The 15384-nt window shown below is 52.7% G+C and overlaps 1 protein-coding gene across 10 annotated transcripts in view; it reads right to left on the minus strand.

The window, feature by feature from the left end:
• CLEC16A (C-type lectin domain containing 16A) overlaps nt 1-15384 on the minus strand; it is a 201620-nt gene that overhangs the window by 40738 nt on the left and 145498 nt on the right. For all 10 annotated transcript variants that reach the window (XM_042971412.1, XM_042971414.1, XM_042971411.1 and 7 more), the window contains exons 19-21: nt 13205-13356; nt 10275-10479; nt 8414-8578 (exon numbers count right to left, since the gene is read on the minus strand). In XM_042971412.1, coding sequence (XP_042827346.1) covers nt 8414-8578; nt 10275-10479; nt 13205-13356 — 522 coding nt within the window. The remainder of the gene's footprint in view (nt 1-8413; nt 8579-10274; nt 10480-13204; nt 13357-15384) is intronic.

A 15384-nucleotide genomic window follows, 5' to 3' on the forward strand; every position in this document is an offset into this window, starting at 1 on the left:
AACGAGAATTTGCAGTTGGTAAAAACAAATGACTCAGCAGCAAAAAAACAAACATCCATAGAAGAAAGAGGCTCATCAAGTTTCTTCACATAATTTTATGGATTTTTCCTTCGGACGCAGACCCCTGCATCCACAGAATACAGTCATGTTTTCTACTGGTTTCCATGCTCCTGGCCCACACGACTGAATGGAATATAATAAAAGTTCTCAGAGTTCCCAAAGCACAGCTGGTTCCCAGGTGTTCTGCCCCTGAATAATCTTCAGGACTGAAGGCTTGGGCTCACGGAGTGGGCCAGGCACTCTCCTTCCCGTGCTCAGGTTTCCTTGTCCGCAGAGTGACCGACGGTGCCAGCCTCCCAGGCCCAGTGTGTGGGTCAGCGAGAACTAAGTGATGGCAGTCAGTACCATGGGGGAGTGGGCACGTGCTGGGCTGGGGCGCTGGGGACGGATCTCCCCTCTTCTCTGGCCCTGGCTCTGCCTCCAGGAGCTGTGGGGCCCTGGCACATCACAGCACCGGAATCCTCCTGGCCCTTCTGCAGGAGGCAAATTCTGCCCCCGCGTTTTATCAGTACCTGATGACAAGCCTTTCTAAATGAGCAAATCTGTACAACTGTGCTGTGTCTTTGGGACGTGCAGCACAGGGAGCTGCTGGGTGATTAACTTCGTGCAAACTGATTGAATGCGTAGAGAGCGAACCTATTATTTGGGGTCCCAAGGGTCAACCGTGACTAATAACAATGACAATAAAAAATACCGAGAGCCTAACCTTCACTGCACACCGCACACGCGTGAGGCATCGTTCTGGGCACTTAGGTGAATTAACTCCTTTCATGCTCACGACAGCCTGATGAGGTGGGTCACATTTTCATCCCCGCTTCTTTTCCCCTTTTTAATTGCGGTAACACACACATACCATAAAGTTGACCCTCTTAACTATTTTTTAGTGCATAGTTCAGTAGTGTTAAGTACACTCATTTTTTTTTTACACGAATAAACAGGTGCTGGCCCAAGGCCACGTAACGGGTAGAAGGTGGAGGGAGGACTTGAACCCAGACTGTCTGCTCCAGGGATGGGCTAAGCCACCTCCTTCTGCTGACCCTTACCCGGGCAAACACTGCTGCTGAGACCAGAAACCCATGCCGGACAAACGGAAAGAACGACGGGCAGGGACGCTGGATGTGTTTCACGGACACCTCAGGGTAGAGAAGTTTAGTGCATCTTGTCTCTTCTCGGTCCTCTTCCACTTTTTCCAGCTGCCCTACAATAAACGCTCGGCTCGTCCTAGGAAGTCTGACAGGACGAGGAACCGGCAGGAGCCGCGTCCTCCAGGGCAGGCACAGGCGTGGGCCGACGCGCACACACAGGCACTCGGCTGTGCCACCTGCTCTGACACATGCCCGCCCATTCCCTGCTGCCAGCGAGGCTGCCCCTCGGGGGCCCACCGGGACCTACGGAAGCCCAAGGGCAGAGTGAAGCCGGGGCTTGGCCTCCTCCCACAGCATCCTGCCCAGGCTCTCCGCTCTCTTCTCCACGAGCAAACGGAGCGGCGTTCCCTTGGGTGCACAAGGCTCCTGGGCACACGGTTGCTTTGACAGTCGGAGGTGGCCAATGACCCCGAAAAGTGAAGCAACACTCAATTCTTTGGAACTCTTTCCTCCTCCTGCCTCCACCCCCAGAGAGGCTCATCTGGGGCCCGAGGCTGGGTCCGCCCGCTGCGCAGCGTTTCGCAAGAGGGCTCCTCAGACACCGAGTGCTAGTGTGTGCACTGGGAAAGCGTCCAGATCTTGGGGCACGTTCCAGGTGAGGGAGCCTCGTGGGCCCTGACTCAGGAACGTGGCTCCTTCGGGGCTGTGTGCTCCCAGCTGCACAACGAGCTCACACTCCCTCTTGGCGGCTTCCCCGGGGGCTCCAACAAGAGGTGTGGAAAGCAGGGACCCTAGGACTCAGCTCAGGGATGAGTTCTGAGTGGGACCTGATCCCCACACCTCCGACCCAACCACGCAAGGGCTACTCTCTTAGAGACCTCTGCCAGAGAGCTCTGAAGAGAGCTCAGATCCTGATTTTACACAGGCAACATTTTTAAGTTTCAATTCTGCTTTTTGCTCTTGATAGACTGGGAACAAATAAATCTATGCCATGATGGGGTCTTTACGCGGCCCCAAGCTCTACCCAGTTTGGAAGTGGTGGTTGCGGGGGGTGGGGGGGAGCGTCTTTCCAGACAGCTGCTTTGCAGGTTTATCCCTGATGCGAGGTGGGGCTTGGAGTGTGTGAGTGCTGCGCATAAGATGGGAATGGGGAATGATCTATCTATGCCAGGGCCGCCCGGCAGGCCCCTCCCTCTCTAATGGGGGTCTGTCTTGCCGACCTCTGGAGACAAGTGGGATTTAGAAGCAGGCAGTGCAGGTACGGCTCTCAGCCTGCCCTGTGTGAGCTCCGCAGCCTTGGTCCAAGACTTGGTTTCCCGTATGTAGAACAGGGCAAGCCACACCAGCTCCCAGCATTATCCAGAGCACGGAATTAACACATACAGAATTAACACGGAATTAACTGTGCCTGGCACAGTAAATTCTTCCGGTCAAACTCTACGCTATGCTCCCAGAAACAGATGATGTTTTCTGCTCAAAACACCCAGAGCAGGGCGCCTGGGTGGCTCAGTTGGTTAAGTGTCCAACTCTTGACCTCGGCTCAGGTCATGATATCCCGTTTGTGGGCTTGAGCCCCGCGTCGAGCTCTACAACTGGCAGCGTGGAGCCTGCTTGGGATTCTGTCTCCCTCTCCCTCTGCCCCTCCCCCACTCACGCTCTCTCTTAAACTTAACACACACACACACACACAAAGGTGTGAAGGTCAGAATGAAGTTTCTGTAAGTCACTGACCCAGTGGCTAGAGTCTCTGGCCAGGGATCCGAAGGCTCGGGAGGGGTTAACAGGGGGTTGAGAAGATTGGAGGAAGGTGCCAGGAGGCTCTCCTTCCTGTCTGACTCCAGAAAGGGCGTTTCTTTTGCCTTGGGGAGCCGGGAGGAGAGAAGTGGCTCCAGTTTTCTAATCGGAAACAAGAAAAATAACAGGCCTAAAAAATTAGTTTCTGGGAAACACTGTCATGAGATGACATTAGCACCTAGTACGTTATCCCAGGAGAGGAGGAAGGACTGAGGTCTATGAATTAAACATTGATTTTTTTTTTTTTTTGGCTGTCAGTTGGAGGCTTCGTGGTCAGCGCGGCTGACTCTGAGCACACTGCGATCTCTGCGTTCTCCCTCAGTTACTCAGCTGCCAGAGGCTGGCTCTGGAACTAAGCTGCCTTTCCACGGAACTTTTAAATGTTCTGGGTCAGTGACCGATAGGGCCGGTTTGTTTGCCTTTCATAAAGATAACACTCGTGGAAAACGCTACACTCCCCCTGTGCTCAGGGATTTAAATGTTTGCCCAGAGACAAATGGTGGCCTGGACCCAGCAGGGACAAGAAGTAGGGACCAGAGAGGAAAGTGGGACGTCCCTGGTGGGATGAAGTCTGACTCTGTGGCTGGCATCCTGAGCCACCACCACCAACTGATGCAGGTGTCAGGGCCGGGAGCAAGACAGCAACGCCCCTGCCGCAGTTCACGGTCTGATGGGAAGACAGGACACTGAACAGCTCATCCAGCCCAGCCTCCATCCACCAATCCACGTCCCCGCCCGCATTCGACAGTCACTGGGCACCTGCTCACTAAGCATCGGCGGTGGAGGGCAAGCCGAACAGTGCCCCGGAGCCTTCCAAGCCAGCGCGGAGCAAGCGACACAGCCGGGAAGACAAATGGGTCAACTGCAGTGGATGGCAAGGGCTCGGGAGGCCGTGGGAAAGGCATTCTACTCCGACAGAGATACCCCGACGGACTGCAAACAGGTGTTCAAATAAAAACTTCCACGTGCATGCTCGCAGCAGCACCGAACACACTTGCCAAAAGGTGGAACCCAGCCACGTGGCCGTCAACGGCGCGAGAATGGACGAATGAAAAGCAGTCTGTCCACACGGGGGAAGCTCGGACACACGCTACCACGTGGAGGAACCTCCACGCAAATGTGATGCTCAGGGAAAGAGACCAGACACAAAGGGCTACACACCATACAATGTATACGAACATCCAGAAAAGAGCAGTCCATAGAGCCAGGAAGCAGAGCGGTGGTGGCCAGGGGCTGGGGAAGGGCGAATGGGGAGGGAGGGCCCAGGGGAACGGGCATTTATTTGCGGGGGGATCAAGGTATTTTGGAACTAGCACAGGTGGTGGTGGCACAAGACCATGAACGTACTAAGTGCCACTGAATCACACGCTTTCTTTTCTGTTATGTGAATTTCACCTCAATTAAAGAAAACCAGCTGTGCCTGGGGGCAGGGGAGGCCCCTGAGCAGGTATCTGATCAGAGTCCTGAGCGCTGAGAAGGAACCAGCCGTGCTGTGTGTGGAAAGATGCCCTTGCGGTCTAGTTTTGGACACCCTGCCTCCCTTGGCAGATTCTGGCAATCGGCGGTCTCTGAGGGCTGGTGGGACAAGGCCTCGAGGGCACCAACGGTGGAGGGCCGCCCCTCGAAGGCAGACTCTAGATCTGGTCACGCCTGCCCACCGGGACACACTGTTTGCTGATGACCGCCCCCTGCCCCGGCCAGGCGGGCACCCACGCCTCTGCCCTCGCAGAGCTGAGCTGAGCTGAGCTGAACCTGCCGCAGGGGCGAGGGCCAGGAACATAAAACCGGCCAATAAATAGGATTTGTGATTTCTCTCCAAGCCCAGTGGAAAAAGAGAAATATACCAAAGTGGCTAGTCACCTAAGAGCCCTGATTTATATTCTACTTTAGTATCTCTTCCAAGGAAATGGAGGGTGTATTTTCATTAAATATAATCATTTACAGCTGGTAAGGGGGAGACACACAGCTCTGTGACCATCACCTGGCCGGCAGATAAAATGGGAAGGGTGGCAAGACAGAGTCAGCCCCTCTGGCAGTCACCCAGAACTGTTTTCCCCATTGTGAAGGATCCCCTCTGGGCAGGAGAGGAGTGGGCATCCCACCCAGGTTTTGCAATCATGTGGCCCATGGCAAGGGACACAGAACAAGACCATTTCCAAAAGGTGGGGGGTGGGGAGACAGCGCTGCACTCATGAGCCCGGAGGCGGCCGTGGCACCACGGCATCAGAGGCCAACCCAGGCCATGCTTTGGAAGCCCCCCTCCGGCCCCACCCCTTGGCTTCTGAAAACTTCCAAGGTGAGGGCGACGAAACCCGGCTGATGCGCAATGGCTCCAAGTCTATCGCATGGGTGCATGTGCCCTGCCCGGGGGGAACATCTCGTTCACTTTGGTGACAGAAATTAAGCGGGAGAATGCTTCCGATCTTCCGGGGTCTCGGTTCCCTTGTGTCCCTTGCTTAGTCCAAGCGCCACAGACCGAACCACCCAAGGTCTATATAAACTATAGCTCTTCGGGATCCTCGATATTTTTTTTACGGGTATAAAGGGGACCCGAGGCCCAAACTCTGCAAAGTGCTGACTTCAAGGAGCAGCAGGGGCCGGTGTGGCCGGGGGGTGGGTGGGGTGGGGGTGGGGGGTGGTGGGATGAAGGAAGCTGGGTGGCTGCGTCTGAGAGGCCAGCTGGGGCCCGTTTCACAACCACCACGCAGGACCAGAGTGAGAGATCTGGGTTTTGTTCCAAGTACAACCGGAAGCTACCGGAGGGTTGCAGGGAGGGGCATGATGTGATGTGACTTATGTTCTAGAAAGATCCCTCTGGCCGAAGGGCAGTGGTGAGGGTGGAAGCCTGAGAAGCTGAGGATACTGCTCCACGATCTAGGGAGAGGGCAGCTGGCTGGCACAGGGAGGTGTCTTCTGGAAGCAGAGCAGGCCAGCAGGGGTGGGACGGTGAAGAGGAGGACCAAGGATGATTCCAGATGCTGGGCGGCTGTGGGGCAGGCTGAGACAGCCAGTGGTGAGGAGGGGAAGGGTGGGGAGAGCTCCCCTCCCTCTCTCTGAGTCACGCTGAGGCTTGGGGATCTCACTTGCTGGTCGGGCCACGAGGGAAGGGAAGGCCACGAGGCCTCTCTACCCAAGGGCCCAGAGCAGCTGCCCCCAGGGCCACATCTGTGAGAGTGTCCCCACTCCCCACACCACACCCGAGTGGCACTTCCAGAGGCTGTCAGGGGACAGATACAGGGAAGGGGCGGAGGGCCAGCTTCGGCAGCTACCTTTGACCCTCCACAGTCCCAACTGGCTCTACCTTAAATACCAGACCCTGGGGCCAGTAGCAGGGCAGTGGGCAACCCCCCCCCCCGCCCCCCCGCCACCACTGGGCAGGCCCAGGCCACAGGAGACAGGCCCATACCCCCAGCATTGGATGACCTCACTTCTCCCTGGGAGCCCAGGGCGGGTAGGAGCACTTGGTAATAAGTCATTGTAAAGCGTTCTGCAAACAAGAGAGATGATTATGCAGATGCTGAAGAATGTGACACTTGGCTCTATTTATTTATTTACACTTGCCTTGTCCAAATAGGACTGAACGGAAGTAATGCCCAGGTTTTTCTTTTTAACCTGTTCGTTCCCAAGAAGAAACCCGAATGATGCTAACGAAATTATTTCTTCGTATGATGTTATATGTCAATTAGATCTCAATTTAAAAAATCACAAGGCGGTGCTTATAGAAATGCTATAATAAATTACAACTCTGTGGAAAGAAAGAAAGAAAGAAAGAAAGAAAGAAAGAAAGAAAGAAAGAAAGAAAGAAAGAAAGAAAGAAAGAAAGAAAGAGAAAGGAAGGAAGGAAGGAAGGAATAAAGAAACGATTTCCTACCAAGGCAATCTACATTTAACCTAGACTCATGGCCATTATTTATGTTTACTTAGCAACCATCTCTACAGAACATGACACAGCCTGAACAAGCTTTGACAAAGGACCCTCCAGACCCTGGAAAAGGCAGCATCACGTCGCATTTCGTAGCTGAAAACAAAAGCGGTGTCACCATCAGCCTTAGAGACTAAGACGGGTCTTAAGAATGAAAACGGTCCAGGCAGTGGGTGGCAGCGTGAGCCGGTGCACTGTCCCAGAGCACATGTTGGGACTACCTGTGTCAAGACGAAAAGCCTCCCCTTGGACCCGGCTAAGAATGTGTCCCACAGACAGTCGAGATTTGCACACTTCTACCGAGACCCCCCAAGGATGTTCAATGACACTGGAGGAGCAAAACGATGGAAGTGACCCAAACACCTGCCAATACAAAACGTTATGAGACATGTTTCTGGTCCAGCCATGTGCTAAAATAACATGTAAGAGTTCATCGTCACCTAGCATGAAGTGAGTCTATGTGCGTTGACGTGGAACACCAAAGTATCCGTGAAAAAAGGCAAGGGGCAGAATCACATAGATGGTATGACTCCGCGTGTAAAAATAGACCGGAAAAACGTGTATGGCATACAAACGAACATTTCTGGAAGCACAGGCAAGAAACTGTTCACAGTGATTACTTCTGGGGGCAAAGCTGACTTATTTCTCATTTTATCACGTCCTGTTTATATCTTAAAATACCACATACTTACAACGTACATATTTCTAAAAAGAATTAATGCAATCAAAGAACGAATATAGAATAAATCATGGAGCAGAAGGAAAACAAGGACCCTGACTTGGGACAGGTCCCGATCGCTGCGTTTTAAATCAACAACTCATCTTCCATCAATAGCCGCTTTTGAAAACATTCTGCAACATTTCAGTGCGAGTTCGAAACCCTAACACGCTTGCAGGGGGCCGCCTGGCCAACTTCGGGAAGTTCTGCAATCAAGAGCGAGGCTCTCTTTCGAAGGACTGGGTGCACGTGGACTTATCTTAGACACACTGGAACAGGAAGGGGAGAGGCTGCCAGCCCTTGGGAGGAGCAAGCGGCACTCGAACTTTCTTTTCATGTTTCTCTTTTCTGGGGAGATGAGCTCTGGAGGAAGTGGGAGCGGTGCTCCCAGCCCCCACAGGGAAGGCCCTGGCACAGCCCTCTCTGTGCTCTCCTTTCTTCAGGGGTTGGAACAGGAACCATGCACACGGCCTCGCTCGTCATCCCGCCTGGAGAAGGAGAGGACTCCCCCACGGCCTCATTACTAACAATCTGAGCATTTCCAAGAAACTCCCAAGAAAGCTCTCAGTCTTAATTCTGAGAAATTCTTCCACATCCCCAGAAAATCTCTGGAAAACCAAACCCAGGCGGCAGAACACCAAACAGAAAGCCAAGATTTATTTCTAGGGCTTGTGTCGCATCTTGAGCTATCCTTTGACGAATTCTAAGAAACGGGTACTTCCGGCCGCCCGGATTCCGACACGGGAAGGGAAGCTTGCTCACACAGACTCAACAGACAAGGTCCCGGAACCCTGGGGCGGGGGCGCGAGGCGGCGCAGGGTCGGGGCGGCTTACCTGGCACCTTGTCCACGGACGCGAACACGGAGCGCTGCACGGTGGGGTCGCTGCTGCCCCGGCGGCACTGGTCGTAGAAGCGGAAAGGCAGGTGCTGGGAGGAAGAGGAGCCGAGTCTAAACCCCAGGACGTCGGTCGTCGGCTGGATCGGGAGGTCCAGGAGGGCTATGTTCAAACAACACCGTGGTTCAGGCTCGTCACATGGGCCGGGGGTGTAGATGCTGGGGCCGCAGCCGGAGCGGCCGCGGCCCCTGCCGGGCACATCGCGTGGATGGCGTCAAGCAGGCGGCCGGCGGCCTCGAGCTGGGGAGACCGGCGCGACACCGAGGTCCCGCCTGAGCTCAGGACACAGCCGGTGCCTCGCGAGGGATTCAGAAATGGACGCTGGCCAGTGTCCACCTCGGACCCTTGGCTTCCACAGGCAAAAAGACCCTCAGCGAGGCTTCGCTGCGGGTACGACTTCAGACCGCAAAGCAAACGGGGCCAATTCTGCCCTGAAAGTTCAGACACGTACACGCGCACGGGGAGGTGCGTGTGAGGGAGAACACATCCGCGCGTGCGCCTGTGTATTTATGAGTTTGTGCTTATCTGTCACGGTTGCTATCTTCCCTCCCAGAAACAAATCTCATGATAGAGCAATTTGGAGGGGCTTTTTAAAATCAATTGAAGGCATACCCGAGGCGTTCATTCTAACAGCCACTTTACGGCATAATTCTCAATTTTCAGATGAAATATTTAGCCTTCGTGCCAGCGCTGAGAAATTGCTTTACATTAAAAAAAAAAAAAAAAAAAAAACAACAACAACCCTCTACAAATAAATCTTAAGAGGAAGGACGGAATGATTTAAGTCACTTTGCACATTACAAAATGCTTCTGTAATGATTTCATAGGCCAAGTTTCAGCTAAGCGAGAAAACAAGGGACGCATGGGACACAGGCCTGTGCAAATCAACGGAGCACGCACGGTAAGTAACGCAATCCAGGGCGTCCAGAAACCCGGCCCGCCAAGGGTTTATTTTTAGGTAATCCCTTTAGAAAGCACCCCTCCTCCTCCCTCACTGGGCTGGAACTGCTCCCAGCAGCCACACCAGGATGACCACTGGTGCTCGAACTGAAAGGCGTTGGTGTCTGGAGAACGGCTATTTATAATTTGGGGAGTTGATAGAATGCCTGCTCCCCCGGGGGAACGCCGTGCCATTGGCCCTGGTGAACGGAATGCCCTCGGTACAGAGCCTTTATTTCTAAGAAAGCTCGGGCCTTCCTGCCCAGGGCGGCGCAAGGCCTCATCACACGTTCACCACAGCCCCTGTGAAACGGACGACTTCCAAATTTAGTGCTGGGTCATCGTGGCGCCCTCACCAAGCAGGGCTGCCTCTCAGGAGAGTTGGAGGGAGGGGGCGAGGGATGGGCTTTCAGGAGGAAGTTCCGCACCGGGCTTCTGTCAACCAGCTGTGCGTGTGACTTTGGGCAAGTCAGAGAGCCTCAGTTTACTCTTCTGTAAAATGCACAGGACAGACCCTCCTGATCTTATTAAGGGTTAAGGATCCAGAGTAGCAGAGGAATGTCCAAGCCTTTTGTACACGTAAGCTAGAAGATTCCTGTGTGTGGGAAGCGAACAGCTGTCCCAAAACGACACCTGTCTGTTCAGGGCCTCTTGCTCGTTCGGGGAGGGTTCTCCTCCCCTCCACGTGGCCCTAGAAACTCTCTAGAAATCACACACCTGGGAAAGGGGAGAGTCTGAGCAGATCCTCTGTTCTGTCACCACAACACGAGTAACTCCTCTAAGCCACACGTGTCCTCCCCGAGCGGTCAGCGTGCGAGCCCGAGGGCCCTGGGGACATCCGCCAGGGCCGGCCACTCACCGGCTATTCTCTGCATCTTCATGCGCCTCGCCTGGATGCGGCCCTTGGCCAGGCGCTGCTTGGCGATGATGCAGCGGATGTGGTCCGAGAAGACGAAGGTGGCCTGGAGGATGGGGAAGGGCTTGGAGTGGGGGCTGGACGCAGGCTTGTGGATGGTGATGTTCAGGGCGCGGCTGTCGTCCTCCACGCCGGTCACCTGCATGTCCTGTGGGGGAAGTGGCAAAAGCAAGGGTGTTCGTTACGTTCGGGAGGAGGGTGGCGGCTCAGAAGCCGTGGGATCCGTGTCTCATCAAGAAAGCGGTTCCCTGGCACTGACTTGGTCAGAAGAGCACACGACTCTTGGTCTTGGGGTCATGAGTTCAAGCCCTACGGTGGGTGTAGAGACTACTTAAATAAATAAATGGGGAGGTTTTTCTTTTTAATGTTTATTTTTGAGAGAGAGAGAGAGAGACAGAGAGAGCACGACTGGGGGAGGAAGGGAGGGAGAGAGAGACACAGACACGCACACACACACACACACAGAATCCAAAGCAGGCTCCAGGCTCTGAGCTGTCAGCAGACAGCCTGACACGGGGCTCAAACTCACAAACTGTGAGATCATGACCTGAGCCGAAGTTGGATGCTTAACCGACTGAGCCACCCAGGCGCCCCAATAAATAGTTTTTAAAAAAGAAAGAAAGAAAGAATAAAAAAGAAAAGAATAGAAAAGGAGTTTCCCCAAATTCCCCCAACTCTGCTTTTGCCCGAAAAGAGCAGCCTCCCAAACCAGACCAGGCCTCGCGAACAGGACATGGCAGGCAACACAGGTGCTCACGGGGAGCCCGCGCTGGCTGGGACCCTGCCCCCGAGGACATGGGCTTGCTAGGGAATAAACGGGCGCACTGGCCTCTCCAAGGGACCTCCAATAGCCGGACTGTGGCAGTCCTTCCTCACTTCTGAGAATACTGGAGACAACAACCCAAAATGCCTGTCGCCATTGGCCATGGTCTGAGATACGTGCACTCATCTACTGACCAGCTTCTTCCTGGCTTCTTTTCAGAAGGGGGGGATCCCTGACACCCACACGCACGTCTCTGAAGAATTTCTGGTCCCTAACAGAGAATGCTAATCCAAGAAGGGACAGGGAGGGCCACTCAGCAGGCAGTGAAGGAAGCTGCATTTGAAGGGTGTAGAAGAAACTCGCCCATAGCAAGCGTCATAAGGATGAATCCCTCTAAAACCTCAGAAAGGATTTTCTGTATAAAGAATCTGCGTCGCACAAGAGTTTGAGGTGATGCAAGATAAAGGCACGAGGCGAGACAGACGTGGAAGTCAGACGTGCTGGAGGAGGTGGGGAACATGAGCTAAAAAGGCTCACGAAGTACGACGGTCGTGTTTGTGGGCATTAAATCGGGCACAGGGTCCTTGGAAATAGTACCTGCCTCAAAATGTGGCAGCAGATTAGATGGGGTGTTCCACATTTAAGGCGGAGAACCTGGCACACAGGAGTGGCCTGACAAGTAAGTAGCAGCTACTGGAAGGCGACCAAAAGGAAAGGTTGATGTGGCTTTCGTCGTCTGACGGAGGACACGTATTAATCCTTCGAGGGAGAAAAACACTTTACTGACACTCAATTCTAAAGGAAATTGATCATAAGTCTAGATACGTAAGACGTACTAAGTCACCTAACGGACAACCTCTTACAGGGTAGTCTTTTTTTTTTTTTAAATGGAAGATTCTTCGTCGAGTTTCTCGCATCCCCCTCTGTAAAAGACCTTTTTTAAAGGGAGAGATCTTCAAAAAGAGGAGGCTGGGGAGAAGGTTGCAACAGCATCCTGGAACACGTGGGCGACTCCCTTAGAGAGCGGGATGCTGACAGTGGGTCACACTGTGCAGAGGGGGGAACGCAGGTCAGCCTGGGCGAGACCTTGCCGGCGACCACGCACTGCCCAGCAAGGGAACGGCCTGCCTTGGAGCAGGGCACGTCTCGGACCTGGAAGGTTCTGCTGCATATCTGGGGACGGGGCGGGGGGGGGGGGAGGGGTGTGTGTGTGTGACAGGGGGTGGGGACTGGAAGGCTGTTTTCAACACTGCTGGTTCTTCCTTTCATTCAGTTATGGAGCTGACATTAGTCACCTGCCAATAAGAAAACCCACAAACCATACGAAAACCCACGTCCCAACTTGCGTTTGGCGACTTAGAGCCCATGCCTCCTAGAAAAGGGGTGAGGACGAGGCCACGCTCCTAAACTGTCAGTGGCAACAATCGCTTTAGAGAGGAATCTGGCAGCGTCTATAAACGCTGAAAATAGGCACGCCCCAGCTTCTTGGAGACCGCCTAGGGAAGCCCTCGCTTGCACGTGGAAATAAGGACGGTTCTCTTCGAGGCAGCATTGTCTGTAAAGGTAACGATCTGGCGACAGCCACGGGGCACTGGCTAACTGTGCCTCAGCTCGGTCACACAGCAGTGAAAAGAACATCAGAGAGCCTGCACATAATACGCGGTCAGCTCTAAGACATATATCTCCTGGGGGGGCGGGGGGAGTTTAGAATACGCTCATCGTGACACTATTAAACACACACACACACACACACACACACACACACACACACACACACACACTCTCTCTCTCTCTCTCTCTCTCAAGTACGTGTTTATAAACAGCATGTGCGGTTATATTTATATGTGCGTTTATTTATATGTGCAGCAGCTCTGGAAGGCCCATACTGATAATGCAGGAGAAAGTTTAAGAATAGAGGGTTTGGGTCAAAGCACACTTGACCCTTATCTGTGCAGTATTTTCATTTTTTTTTCAATAACAATCTGTTCATGTAGTCCTTGTGTCATCAGAAATTAACCGTAGAGACAGATGATTCGTGTGTGTGTGTGTGTGTGTGTATGTGTGTGCACAGCCAGCCAAGAAGAGCTCCCAGGCTTCCTGGCCATCATACCTGCAGCAGGCCTGCGAACTTGACCACTCCCCAGCCAAGCCTGGACACATCGGGTTCCACTAAGCTCATCTGGTAAATATCGACAGCCAGGAATCGCTGGACCATCCCGCCATCCTTGGTGATCACGGTGCACGCGATCAGGTCACTGTTGTCTGTGAACAGGGAGAGGGAGAACAAAATGAGGGGCAGTCCAGCGGCCCAGTCTGACGGAGACGGGCGCTCAGACTGACTCGCTGGGCGGCAGCGTTTGGCGGGCAGAGTCCAGATCTGGAGGCACACACACACCTGAGACTGAGGCCCTCCCCTGAGTCTCGCGGGGCGACCTGGGATGATGCCCACCCCTCTCAAAGTGATGGCTGAGTAAGGTACGTAAGGCATTATTAGTACAATGTTTACCACACACCAGGCGCTCAAACTGTAGCTAAGAAAACTCAACTGAGAATCCTGGTAACGTTTCAGTGCTTCCTTGCAGACAGATGATGGGTGGCAAGCTGTGACGATGTTTGCCTGAATTAAGGGAAGGCGCAGGAGAACAAGAGTGCCCTGCTTGGTTCTAGAACTGTCATACTTCCAATCTGGTGTCTGGCAACTGAGAGCTGACCTTTGTACTAGATGCTGTGTGATTCTGGGCAAGGCACTTGGCCCCTGTGAACCAGAGTTTTCCATCTGTATGATGGGAATAATCTCCCTTATTCTGAGATGCTTGGTGCTTCATGTATACACACACACACACACACACACACACACACACACATATTTTTTTTTTTTTTTTTTGAGAGAGTGAGCGAGACAGGATCTTAAGCAGGCTCCATGCTCAGCACAGACCCCAACAGTGGGCTAGGCTCCACGACCCTGGAATCATGACTAGGGCTGAAATCAAGAGTCGGACACTCAACCGACGGAGCCACCCAGGCTCCCCAAGATGTTTTGTGCTTTAAAGGAGAACCGCATTTAACACAGAATCCTTACCGTGTGCTGGGCCCCTTCTCTTACTTGGAAATCATCCTCAAATTCGAGGTCTAACTTAGTGCCTGTCCTTGATGGCTTTGACATCACCAGAGTAAGACAGGACCGTTAAATCTACTGTCTGCTTTGAATTGCCTCCAATGGAATCCTCTGCCAAATTTTTTTTTTTTTAAATAGCCCAAACAGGAAACAACCTAAATGTCCCCAAACAGGGGAAAAATTTGAGTATGATTTTTTTTCCCATCACATGCAAAATTATCTACCCATTTAAAAATTATGTTTAACCAAACTGTGAACAATAGTTGCCTATGGAAAGGGAAGTGAGAATGGTCGGCGGGGGGTGGGGGGGCGGGGGGAGTGCATATGCGGGGTGGGGGCATCGATGGCAGAACTTAAATCTTTGTACTATATAGCACTGTATTCCTTGAAATTATTTTAAATCGCTATTTTTTGAGACAGAACATGGGAGGAAGGGAAGGGCAGAAAGAGAGGGGGAGAGAGAGAATCCCAAGCAGTCTTCTTGCTCAGTGCAGAGCCTGACTCGGGGCTTAAACCCACGAACCGTGAGATCACGACCTGAGCCGAAACCAAGAGTCGGAGGCTCAAGCGACTGAGTCACCCAGGCGCCCCTCCTTGAAATTATTTTAAAATGAGAAATTACTCAAGATGTACTCTTCAAGTACATATTAAAAACCCAAGTATAAAATCCTATTTACAAATAATTGCAACGGCATTGGAAAAGCCACTGAAATTTGAAATGGAAGAGGAAAAGAACTGTATTATTCTGATTTTGATGCTGTTGTTTTTTAAAGAAGCATCCCTACAAAGAAAACACAAATGCAGAAAATAAAACGGAAACATGAGGAGACGTTTCTGATGACAAGAATTGTAGATGGGTTTTTTTTCTTCTTCTTGGAAGCAGCTTTACGGAGTTATAATTCATATACCATAAAATGCACCCATTTTAAGCGTACAGCTGGAGTTTTAGCAAATTTACAGCTGTGAGTTACTACATTCCAGCTGTGTGATACCTGAAGCGCCCCAGTGGGTTCTGTCGAGAGCACTGTAACCACATATCTGGCTTACGTTATTGGAGGCGGGTGGGTGGGGGAGGGGAGGGAAGGTTACAGAGACAGGAGAACTCTTGGCCCCAGACGCACGTGATGACGAACCTGGGCTCAGGTATTCCCCAAGGATTTACCCCCCCCCCCCCC

This window comes from Panthera tigris, chromosome E3, assembly GCF_018350195.1.
Source record: "Panthera tigris isolate Pti1 chromosome E3, P.tigris_Pti1_mat1.1, whole genome shotgun sequence".
NCBI classification, from domain to species: domain Eukaryota; kingdom Metazoa; phylum Chordata; class Mammalia; order Carnivora; family Felidae; genus Panthera; species Panthera tigris.